This window comes from Aquila chrysaetos, chromosome 1 (genome assembly GCF_900496995.4).
Source record: "Aquila chrysaetos chrysaetos chromosome 1, bAquChr1.4, whole genome shotgun sequence".
NCBI classification, from domain to species: domain Eukaryota; kingdom Metazoa; phylum Chordata; class Aves; order Accipitriformes; family Accipitridae; genus Aquila; species Aquila chrysaetos.
In genome coordinates, this window is record NC_044004.1 from 28,957,407 (window position 1) to 28,970,022 (window position 12,616).

Genomic DNA, 12,616 nt, shown 5'->3' on the forward strand with positions numbered 1-12,616 from the left:
ATGAGTGCAGCCACATTCAGATTACATTGGGTCACTAATGGATACATTAACTAAAAATTATTCCAAAAACGATTCCTGGATCCCTGAATAGCCTCCTAACTAATCCCTAATGATGAAAGGGGAAACACCTAATGAAAACTCTCCTTTTGCCAGTTCCTTACCTACCTTCAGTCCATGTTCTCACTCCTGCCTTCTGCAATATAACTAATAATTTCCCATGTGGCACCATGTCAAATGCTTCAGTGAAACCTGAGAGATGCAGCCCTCTTTTTAGATTTGAGGCACACATTACTAGATTTCCTTGGGACCAGATTCTTGTACCCCTTGTCACACTGAACACCATCATACTGTACATGACAACCATTGAAGGGGTAAGATGCATTTCAACATGAGACTGCTGTCACAAATGTAGCCCTTGAAAAAGTATCTTGCTATCACATGATAGAACCAAATCAGGTGCACCACAAAGTGCACAATGACACTGTATGGGAAGAAAGTCACTGCCCTGAAACGGCCTTTCTCTTAAAGAAGTTCAGTGCAGCACATATGGCTGTGTTACTTCCATAGGATTATTTAGATATTTTATAAAAAGAGAAACTGTTGTTGATTTAACTGTATACCACTGGATTATAGAAGTTGATGAGAGTTTTGCTGGATTTGACCTCAAATGAATGCAGATGCCATTCAGACACAAATAACAGTAGGTGCAATCGTAACATATCTCTTCTGTGACTATTTCATGCATGTCACTTTGATGTTCAATTTCTGCAGACACTTATGAAAACTCATCAGTCAAACATTCACTGAAATGTGATGCTAAAAGGGGCACAAAGATCAGCAAAGGGCATTCATCTGAAATGAAAATGTCAACAAGTATTTGTGAAATGATGTCATTATTATTCACCTGAGAATAACACAGGTTTCAGAAAGGAAAAGCAATTTCAAAGATATTACATGTCTTCCTCACAGTAAACTGACTTAGGCACTCCCCACAAGGCCTGATTCTGCCTCTATACCGTGAAAGTCTGTCTTAAATCCTATGAAGTGAATTCCTTAAGCCAGCCAAAACCCAGTGAAAGTGTGACCAGAATCAGGCCTGATGTATCTAATTATAACCTGTAAATTAAGCTGTTACTAATCTTTCCTGCTTTGCATGATTGACAGAACAGTACAGATGAAGCATCCACTCCTTACTTCAGTTAATGGTTTCTCAGAACCAGGAAATGGCATTTTAATCCCAGAAATACATACCATTTCTACATCAGAAACAGGTCCAAAACTGGTGACATATATATCTGTTTTGACTTCAGTAACAGGACCTAATGTATGAAAAGGAAGTGAGCAAGAAAATTTGAATTTTGCAGGTCAACAATTCCCATAAATGATCCTGGCGTGTGAACAGTTACCACTTTGAGGGTTCTGTGGATGAGCAAGAGCAAAATGCAAACACAGGTCATTTCAGATAAGTCTCTAATAACAAGCACTGCTCAATTACCTTTACCACATAAGTAAATCAAAAGCAGCATTTCCATGCAAATCCCTATTCAGAAAACCAATGTTGACTCAACAGGTAAGAAAACAAATGCCAAAAACTTAAAAGACTCACTGAAAACACCACGCTAATTAACAACAAGCACTGAATTCAGGAAATCCACATTCCCCAAGGCATTTATTACTAACATTCGGTCCTACTGGTAATAACGGGACTACACATATTAGCATGCCATGCACTGCGCAATTTTGTACTACAGGATCACGAACTGCATCCATACCCTGAGATGTACTTAAGTGCTTTAATACTAACAGTCAAAATAAAAGTTGGATATCTAAGCATTTTTGAAGGTCTGAACTAGATCCATATGCTACTACAAAGCCTGTCTTGAAAGAACTAGTGATACCTAGGGCACTGTTAAAAACAGTGCACCGAGCAGAGGTCTTGAACTCTCGCAGCTGGGTACGGCATAGCAACTATCAGAGAAAGCAGTTTCATTTTAACATATTTTCTTTACTACAGGACAAAACACCTTGAAATTTCAAATGGGCAGTCACTTTGCAGTACACTCTATAGTTCCCCTTAAACTAAAGAACACATGCACTAACAAATTTCACTGGGATTTAGGTCTGTTCCCAATGTAAAAGGCTAGAAAGCTGCTAATCATTACCAATTATTATGATGATTCTGTGATCAAAGCATTAGCTAACAGTTTAGTTCAGGCAATTAACTCGCATCATAAACTAAAAAAAAAAAAAAAAAAAAAAAAAAAAAATCAAGTCTACTGATCGTCTTACCAAACAGTATGTGTTTAAAAAAAAAAAAAAAAAAAAAAAGTATGATCTACAAATCCACAACCACAGTTTCTAAACCCCTACAACTCAAATTTCTAAAGGCGATAAGTGGCTCAAGTCTGTTAATTCAGGCTTTATCATAGTATTTGCGATCTAAAAATGAAAGGAGGAAAGACTTAAGGCTGTTAGCAGCAGAAGAATATGTCCCTCTTGGAAAGAAAAAAAAAAATATATTAAAAAAAAAAAGACTGTTCACAGATGTCACTTTGAATCAAATGTTAAAAGGAGAAAAATAAGTAAGCAACTGGAAAACAGGGAACCTATACTTCTTGCACCTATAACAAGTGTCAAACTGTGAACAAAAAGTAAAATAAAACCATGTAAAATTATTTCACTAAACAGTTTGCAAGTTATGTAGAGAAGAACAGCTAAGAATTTTTCAGCTAAATGTCAAAAAAAACGACTTTGCTGGCAGTTAACAGTTTCACAGAAGGATATTTTTTCAAGATAAAATCTAAAGAAAATTCACCCTACAACAGTTGGTAGTTCAGCAGTCCCTGGAAAGTTGGATAGTTTGGCATGTCTGTCTTGAAGAGGTTTTAAGAAGAAACTCCCAAGTTCCAGATAACACACTTTCATACCATGCTGTTTGTTTTGCGATGGGATGCTCTCCTAATATGTCAAATGGAAGCTGCTCCCTTTTCTACAAATAACAAAGTGTTCATTAGGTCAGGGAAATCCATGAGTCGTTAGACTACTCATTTTACTGACAAAGTAGTCCAATGACATTTCCTGAATATAATTATTTCTGGAGAGCAGAAGAGCTCCAAGAGATTGGAAGAACTCGTAATAGAGCTGTCAAGATACTGAAAGTGAAGACATTCATCTGGGGCATTAGAAAATAGGGGAGAAAAGCCCAATCTTACTTGTACATAGAAATAGAAGAGATCCAATCGTATCTGACCTCCCATAATCACAGGAGTATATATATTTAAACCAACCCCAGTTAAATTAAATATTTATTTCAACTGAACTTGAAATGTTTCTGAAATCAAAGTTCTATAGAAATGAAAAAGTCGTTTTCCTACGTAGCTCTAATAAGAAAATGGAGGAATTAGTCATTGTTACTCAATAAGAAGAGAATACTGAATATCGCACTCAGTTCCCGAATCTCTTTCAGGAACTGCTTTATTTGTTAGTTCTAAGAAACTAAATAGGAATATTCCTCAAAAAAACCCCAAACCTTTAACTGCTTTCCTCTGGCGATATCTGCTTTTCTTTAGCTCACAGAACACTGTAATTTTATAATCATATCAAACTGAGCAAAGGGACAGATTTTTCCCACAGGCATGAGCTGCTTCTCCTCTGGCATTGATTTCTTTTGTTTTATTAAATGATTACAGCTTCATGGGCACTAAGCATTCAGAGGCTTTTTGCAAGTTCATTTTTTGGAGTTTCTCAGAAAGAGGGAGAGAGCTAAGACCAAGAAGCTAATCTCCAAATCAGCAAGCCTACAACTTAATGCTATTAGAAATCCTGTGGCAACAGCACAGGACCAAAACTACGCTTGAGTTCACTCTTTAGTAACGGTTATTCTGCTCTCAAACCTTTATTTATTAGTAGGACCCATGAGAAAGAAGGAAGCAGACAATAAGAAAGCCACAAAATAAGGTTGAAATTAAAGTTTACTTTTGGTTGCATGCCTGACATGATGGCAGTATAGTGACAAAACAAATGTTAAAATCACATTTTAGGCCACTAGAAAATGGCAGATGAATGAGGATCAAGAAATATTTTAGGCATCATAACAGTTATCCAGCTAGTACTGATGCGCAAATCCTTGCTTTGCATCCAAAGCTTTGGTCAAACAGTAAAATGTTTGGTAGGAGTGAAGACAGCAGCAAGGGACAGTGAAGCTGATTATCTCCCTAATGCTTTTTCTCCAATTGCAGCCCCGTCGTGCTCCACGTCTTCCACCTACACTGTCAGTGCACAACTGCCAAGGCCAAATCTTGGATTTTCTAGCACATCCCAGTACTTAATGCCAACCCAGGAGTATCTATAGCGACACCAAAACCTATGCCTTAGTCTTGTTCTAGAAGAAAACATAACTCCAGTTGGTAACAATAGCAGGGAACAAATAGTGAGTCATGCTTTTTTTCAAAAAAACACTATTATTAATCGTGGGAATTCCTGTCAACGAGGAGGTGATCTGTAGTCACCTAACCTACTTTTACTGGTGATTTAAGCAGCCCTCCGAAATGAACATGTTGCACCACTTAATCAACTCAGGCTCTGCAAGCAGAAGATCCTATTAGAATCCTTAACACTCTATTACTGGCAATAAAATGCAGCAAGTTGTAAGAAGGCCAATTAACTTTAAATATGACCATTTGGGCTTATCCCTCAATGGATGTTCAGAAAGCATCTATCCACCATAAATCCTCAGGAATGCTGAAGAACTATTTATAACATACTGGTGTGTATTTTTATGTCAATGAAATAGGAGGAGAGTCCTACACACTGCAGTGGGAACAGTTAAGTCTGAATCACTGCTTGCAAGATAATATACTTTAAAGAAGCTCAGGCAGGATTAAAAGCAACCCCTGCAAAAAGCCAGAATAGTTCAGTGTTAGATAGAGATGTTCCATGTGGGCTGAAGAAGCGATGCCAGGCCCTAACCCTGTGAAGAGGAACATAAGACAGCTCTCCCATGCATTTTCTGCCAACATATGGGTTGAACTGCAGCACAGCTCCCAGTGAAAGACTTTGGGCTCCATTATCCCCGCGTCTCCATAGGCAACTATCACTGCAGAGATCTCCACTGTATGTAAACAGTCAAATCCTGCACAGGCTTTCTATATACTGCAGATTTTGCCATCAGGAGTCACACAGCCAATTGGGAACCTTAGCAAATGAGTCTGTACAAAGGTTTCAACATACAAAGTACAATTTAACTGCTAAGTGCAGGTATCGCTGCTATTATGAGATCAGTCCCAGGATACATAAACTACATGAAATTATATTACAGCAGTTCCTACAGCGACATCTAAAAAAAAAAGTAGTTGCTACAGATTTTTTTTTTTTTTAAATATAACTACATGTGAAAGATTTGGTGCTTTCTCCTTCCAAATTCTTGCTGCCTGAATAGGTCTGATATCTTTCAAGTGAAGAAAAAAAAAAAAGGGGGGGGGGGGGGAGGAGAAGCCATCATATGAAGCATGTTCTCTTGTTTCAGTCTATCAGAAGGAACAGCTGAGGACACCTGCTATATGCAAGATTTCCGTTAGGAAGCCAGAACAGCTAGGTAGGGCATTTTTAAAAAATTAATGTGGAATTCAAACACATGGGCTACATTCTCTACCAAAAGACAAATACAACAAAGGCAGCAGCAGCACACAACAACCTTTGTCTCTACATATGTTCATCCATCAGCATGTCTGAACCCTGAAAATGGAAAACCATACCTCCAGAAATGAGGAGATTACTGTTTCTTTGCCTGTTCATCAGCAGATAATCTCTGCTGAGACAGCCAACAAGCTTGATACTGGTGCCAATTTTCATGATGTGGACACCTGTCTACTAAGAACTGGACTAAGAATATCAGCTAATTTTATGCAGGTCACTGAACAACAGACAGATGGTAATGACTTCAAGCATTACTAACCTGGGCCAAATTCAAATCAGCCAACTACAGGTATCTAACACCATATCCTGTTAAGCCTTTGAGTCATCTACTCTCACCAACTGAGGAAGACTGGACAACTGCCTGAAAAAAAAAAAATCAGCTTCACTTTACAATGCTCACTTTAAGTCCATTTGCAATCTAAAAAATAAAAATAAATTACAATATCCATTATGCTGAGCAATGGAACCTTGAAGGTACACATGAGTTCCTAATAAGAGCAGATAATCATGTAGATATTTTTCTTTTCTCTAGAAACAGAAAATTGTCTTTGCTCTTCAAATTTATTCTGTTTATTTTCTGACTAAAGTCACTCCTCCTGCATTGACAGGAAATCAAACTCTTCAGAAATGCTGTTCATCAGCTGAACATCACACAGCCTAAAAGGGGCCGAGAAGCCCTCTCCTACCCTTCTTAGGGGAGACAATGGCCAACATATTTAATTCCACCAAGTACTCAGCTGCACTTTCACAGGTATGAGATCATGAGAAAGAATATGAAAAGAGGAAGAAAAGAAAAAGGAAAATGAATGGACAGGGTCCTGTTCCTTCTGCTCACAAGCCAGCGAACATGGCAACTTCCAAACCAAAAGGCACAGAGCTATCACCATTTCGCTAGCTGGTAGTGAGACTTGCAGCTCATGCCACACTACCTCACACAAATAAACAGAACCCAAGAGGAGAGAGAGCTCCAGCTTTCACCGACTGATGGGCAGTCACACCACAACAAGCCAGGAACACCCTATGTCAGCTTGTTAAGAGCTAACGACAGTGGGTTTCACAGTCAACCTAAGAGCCTTGGGCAGGAAGCAAGTCACACACCTCCTTCTTTCTTTGGTCTGGCCATACAATCCGCCATTAAAAGCAAGACACCAGATGAGATGTTCTCTAAAAGGCACAATTCATTAAAATTAGCAGATACAGGGCAGCACACAGTGATGCTGCCCTCACCAGCTTCATTCCTTCTTGCTTCCGTAAGTGCAGGCTTAAGTATGATGAGTTACTGTATCATGAAACTTTCAAAGACACCGTTACATTTTTTAAAGTTACAATCCAATACAGGTTCTGACTGGATCTCGCAGGCCCTTAACTTATGTCAAGAGTTGCTCAGGTAAAGTCTGAAACCATGCCAGTGTTTAAAATGGCAAATCAGACCCAGGCCTTTCGCTTCAAGCAAATAATGCTCCTTTTAAAAATTCTCTGGACTTCTAGCGTCACTTTGAAACTAATCACCAGCAGAAAGGGGATTTTCAGAGAAAAGCCAGCTTTTGCAACTTTCTAGAGTTTTCCTTTGTGCCATACCCAAAATTTTTAAAAGCAAATGAAAACTGGAGTTAGGGTATAACTAGAAATGCTTTTGCTTCGAAGTTTTACAGCTGAATCAAAATAGCACTGTGGTAATACCCTTGAATTTTCCAGCAGATAATGCTTTTATTTAATCTCACTACAAGTGGCTTCTGTAAACACACTGTTCTTATAGAGTGGTTTTGACCAGGAAACCCACATGCATTACTAATTGCATTCTGAAATTCACGATAATGATATAATGGAGCATACAGTGTAGGGAATGGAATTTACTTCATTTCCACCACACTATTTTCAAACATCATACAGCATTACTTTATTCATTAGTCCCTAAATACCTTCCCTCTCCCGAAATTCAAAACTCTTATGCATTTAAAGTTTTCCTGACAGCACTTGGGTTTTGTTTTTTTTTTTTCTTTACTACACAAAACTGCCCATTCTGCTTTGTTTCACTAAATTTCTAGGTGAAATCTCTGCTTCTCTCTTGCTTCTTTAGATTCCCCCCCCCCCCCCCCCAAACTTAATGGGAACTATCACTTAAATGGTCTTTAATAACCTTTTCATAAACCCTTCTGGTTTTGTTTATTACACTACCAAACCTGAGAGTGCTTAGCAACTGACAGCAACTTTTTAGGTTTGTTAAATCCATTTAATATAGTGGGTTTGTAATGCAAGGTGTCAATCCAATGACATGGGAAACTTCCTTCTTCTACTAACCCTCAACATACGCCATGCTCCTGCATAAGAAGTACCAAGACAAGCTTCCACGTACTCCACTGAGGTTCAAAACCCTCCTGAGAGACCATTTCCACATTTGTAAGCATTCTCAGGCAATTTAACTTCTCCTCCATAACTACCAAAAATTGTGCTAATTAACGATAGCATGGAGAATTTGGATCCAGTTTTAGGAAATCTCAAAAATCTAACGTTTTCTACTTTGCTCTGCATGCAAAAAAACTTCATGAACTGTTATTTGTGGCAACTCTGGAAGATGCCAGCAAAATTCAGAATTTGGCTACCTCCCCAAGTCTGATTTTAAACATAATTTGAGCCAGAATTAGAAATGTTTTCATTGATTTGAAGTTTAAAATCAGCATCAGTCAGACCTCTGTGCTGCCTTTTGTTCTTAAAATAAAACCTTCGTTACATTTCGAGCCACGTGAAAACTAGATGGTGAATCAGCTTCAAGAATAAAACAAAAATATATATTCTGCTGTTCATCAGAAAGTGATGTAGGTTTAACATTACCAAAACACACTATACTTTCCGTCTCTAAATATTGCCAACCCCCGCTGACATTTTGTCTGCTATGCTACAAACTAGTGGGTAAACCACTTTTAAGAGGCAAGTCCCATTTGTCATAAAGATTTAACAGCAAAAAACACCCCCAAATATAGGGATTTGGATAGTGTATATTTTATTAACTAATCCATAGTTCTTACTCTGAGTTACGTCAAAAAGTCAGATCTGACCAATTGCAGAAATTTCTTTCTTTGGTTGGTTTTGGTTTGTTTTTTTTAAAAGTTGTTCTTGCCAAATCAGGTGAAGATAACTTTTGCTGTAAGGAGCTAGGGAGGCAGGCATCATTTTCAAAAATAAAGCATTTTTTTTCCCCATGTTTTACTTAGAAGTTCTGAACTGAAAGATGAGTGGTTTAGATGTTACAAGGAAAGAAGAAGCAAGAAGCAATATAATATCCATTTTGTGAAATATTCACCCAGAAGTGTTTTCCCCAGGCTGAAATCTGAGAGTTTTTTTCTCCCTCTGTCATTTACTTCAATATTGCCGTTATAAAAGTTCAGGGAGATACAATGAACTTCTTCTCCTTGATAGCATTTTGCTGAAAGTCTGCAACACTTACTGGGGAAAAAGATCTACTCTTGCAAAATATCCTGCAAAGGACAACTGTATGAAAATAAAAAATCAACATAAACTGTATGTCATATTACATATTTAGTAGTTGTTTAATTTTGGAAATCTGATAATGCTCATAAAGCATCTTTGCTAGATGACTAATTAGTTGGCATTCAACCTAAAATGATGCCAAACATAGCACTTCTCTTGTACGCGTGCAGAAGTGTCTGTAACCTCTCCGCAGAGACTAAATTGCAAAAGGCTACCGGTTCCCAATGATCTCTCTGGGTGCCAGTAAATTTAGCTTCCTACTCGCTTAATGTGTAATCTTAGAGAAGGCCTCATTTTTCCATAATAAAGGAGTGATCAATGATGCCAGGTGTTGTCCTTTAACAATCACGATCATGCATGTGAGCACTGTATATGGCATGTGGGGAACGTGTTGGCATACATGTCAGTGTAGATGGATCATGTGCATGAAGAAGGTACTTTCAGAGGAGGAAGAAAGTATTTTGCAACATAAACCTACGCAAGGATCTCATTCAATCCTGTATAGGAAGCAGCCTATAAAACGCTCCTTACAGCTTTGTGCATCCTAAGAAGGGCTGTAGCATTTCCTTTTAATTTTTTTTTTTTTAACTTTCAAATCTGTATTTTTAATATCTTCATTCCAGATTACAAAATAAAGTTTTATTTCATCTGGATGCTAGTGATTTTTGGTTCCAAGTCTCTACACAGCACCATCAAAACCAATAAAGAACTGCAAGTCCGGCTGCTTCTTCAGCAGCACAGAACTGCATCTTAACAGCCTGGGGCACGAAAGGGGCAGGGAAGGGGCACAAAAGGCGCAGGGAAGGGGCACGAAAGGCCCGCATGCAGAGCACAGGTGAAGGCAAATTCAAGACTCCTCCACTTGTAATTCCTATACAGCAATTAAGTCTACTACATCTAAATCAAAGCTGGAATTCGAGCAACTGTGGTAAAGAACTGGTGTGCTCAGGCACCTGAGCTCTGGTTTTCCCTAACTAGTCGAACAGAACTCATCAAAGACCTGCCCTCTTAGGCCAGTAAAAGTGCACTTGTTTCTATTAGGACCCGATCCGTGGCATTTAGGGGTCAAAAACTACCAAGAGCCAGAAGAATCTGGATGTCAGACAGGTCCCTCCATCTTCATCAAGCCCACGCACGCCGGCTTCAGGGCTTTTTATTTTCCAGCGCAACAGCAGCAGCAGCAGCCCGAGTCCAGGGTGTGGGCAGAGCAGCGGAGCGGGGGCTGAGCCCGGGACCGCCCCAGCGGGACCCCCGCGGCCAGGGTTACTGGGGACCCCCACGGAGCTTTCGGGGCCAGGCGCTGCCTCGCCGCCGGCTCTTCCCTCCCCGGAGCGCTCGGACCCCGGGCCGGGGGAGGGAGGGGAGGTGGGACACGCCACACAGGTTTTCGGTCGGTAACGGGTCGTTACGATCGGCAAGCGCTGTGCCCCCCGCCCCTGCCCGGCGCCCCCCCCCCCCCCAGCCCCGCACCGCCACCGTACCCCCGAATCCCGGTCGCAGCCGGTTGTCATAGCCATCCAGGAGGCTGTTCAGGATGCTGGTGAAATTCTCCGGCCACAATTTCTCCTCTTTTTTGCCCTGCCCTGGCGGCCCGGTGAGACTACGAGGCAAAGAGGGAAGGGGTGAGCGGAGCCGCCGGGAGCCCGCGGGGGCAGCGGCACCGGGACCGGCCGCCCCGGACCCCCCCCCGCGCCGACCGTCCGGGGTACTCACCACGTCGCCAGGCACAGGCAGTGCAGGAGGGCGATGGAGAGACCCGAGGACATGGCGATGGCTGGCTCCTTGGCAGAAACCATCTTTGCATGCCATACTTCACGCCTGGGCACGTTAAACGCCTTGTCCGGGGCGGGGAGGGGAGGGGGACGCGGGGCCCGGCGGCGGGGCGGGGGGGGAGGGGAGAGAAGGGAGGGGGGGCGCGGCGACGGCGGCAGCCCCCGGCGGCCCTACATGCGCGGCGCCCCGGTTGCCAGGCGCCCGGCCCGGGCGGAGGAGAGGCGACTTTCCCCGCACCGTTAACTCTCTCGGGGCAACAGGCGCCGGTCCCCGCCGGCCGGTCCGTCCCCCGCCCCGCTCACCCTCCTCCTCCTCCTCCCCCCCCCCCCCCACCTCCGCCCCGCCCCGCCCGCGGCCCCGCGCTCCGCCCCGCCCCGCTCTCCCCCGCCGGCCACCGCCGCAGCCTGAAAGGCACCGGCCCGCCCGTGGGCTGCCGGCGGGGGTGCGCCCGCGTGGGGTGCCTGTGCGGGAAGGGCGGCTGGGAGCGTGGCGGTGGGGACCGCGGCGGGCAAGCCTTCGTTCGTCCCAATCATCTCTGCTCCCCAAGGAGGGGAGAGGGACGCACACACACACGCACACACACTAAACCGAGAGCGGCGGGGGGGCGGGAAACGATCAGTTCCCCAGCGAGGAGGGTTTGGGAGCGGGAGGGTCCCTCCGCTCCGGCGTGAGAGGAGCTGGGGGGGGAGAGGAGAGGAAAGCGAGCTCTGACTTCAAGGTTAAAACAGAGCGCAGCCGAAACGGATGGCAGCGAGTGGGTTATCCCGGGTTTCTAAAAGCAAAAATGCCAGAATAAGGGAATGGTTTCACATTCTATCTTTTTCCTTTTTTTTTTTTTCTTTTCATTCCTATAATTAGGAAACAAGATTTGGTGACCCAAATAATTTCCATTATGCGAGGTCCAAGGGATTCTGCAACAATTACAGTAAAATCCACTCAGAAGTGTTGCTAGTCTGTCACGGGCTATTGGGATAGTTGCGTGCCGCGGGGGAGAGAGGGGGAAAGGAAGGGAAGGGGGGGGCGTCCCCCATACAATAGGTATTGGCAATAAACAACTTGTTCTTCTGATCAAGCGTGCTGCAGGGACAACTGTTTAGGTTTGCAAATCGGCATGCATGTCAGTTCTAATGAGGATGGTGAAGTTCATCGTGCAGGAACACATAGAGCAGGTATTGTAATTGACTCCAAGACTACAGTACTGTCAATGCTGACATAAAAAGGCTTTATTCATTACTTGCTACAGTATCTCCAAGCACTGAAATGCCTGATTATCTTCAAAACTACTGTACACTTGAAATCTTCCTGATTGTACTTCAGAGCTTATTCCAGCTAGGGTGCCCTTTGCTGATTCCTTTGAAAAACAATTAAAGCTGTGCTTGAAATCCATTTAGCTTGCTGATGCTGTTTATCTTTCAAAAAACTCTGTCTAGGCAGTCAGTTCTGCTTCCAATTTTAAAAGCCCAGTTTAGGCCTCTGCAGATTACTAGTCAGCTTACTGAGATTTTGACAGGATCCTCATCTCCTGACTGCCTTACAGGATCCTGATCTGACTGCCTTACTGGAATGACAAATGCTCTGCTGAAACCTCACAGAGCGGGCAGCCTGCCTATGGACGGCACATGTGCTCCATGCGGTATTTACAAGCCTGGACAACTCAGGCGGT

General features: G+C 42.7%; 1 protein-coding gene across 2 annotated transcripts in view; it reads right to left on the minus strand.

The window, feature by feature from the left end:
- Nucleotides 1-11,263, minus strand: part of LOC115344264 (gamma-aminobutyric acid type A receptor subunit alpha4) — a 50,809-nt gene extending 39,546 nt beyond the window's left edge. For both annotated transcript variants that reach the window (XM_030021256.1, XM_030021267.1), the window contains exons 1-3: nt 10,894-11,263; nt 10,662-10,780; nt 1,252-1,319 (exon numbers count right to left, since the gene is read on the minus strand). In XM_030021256.1, the coding sequence (XP_029877116.1) occupies nt 1,252-1,319; nt 10,662-10,780; nt 10,894-10,976 (270 nt within the window). In that variant the 5' untranslated portion in view covers nt 10,977-11,263. The remainder of the gene's footprint in view (nt 1-1,251; nt 1,320-10,661; nt 10,781-10,893) is intronic.
- Between the last annotated feature and the right edge of the window lie 1,353 nt (nt 11,264-12,616).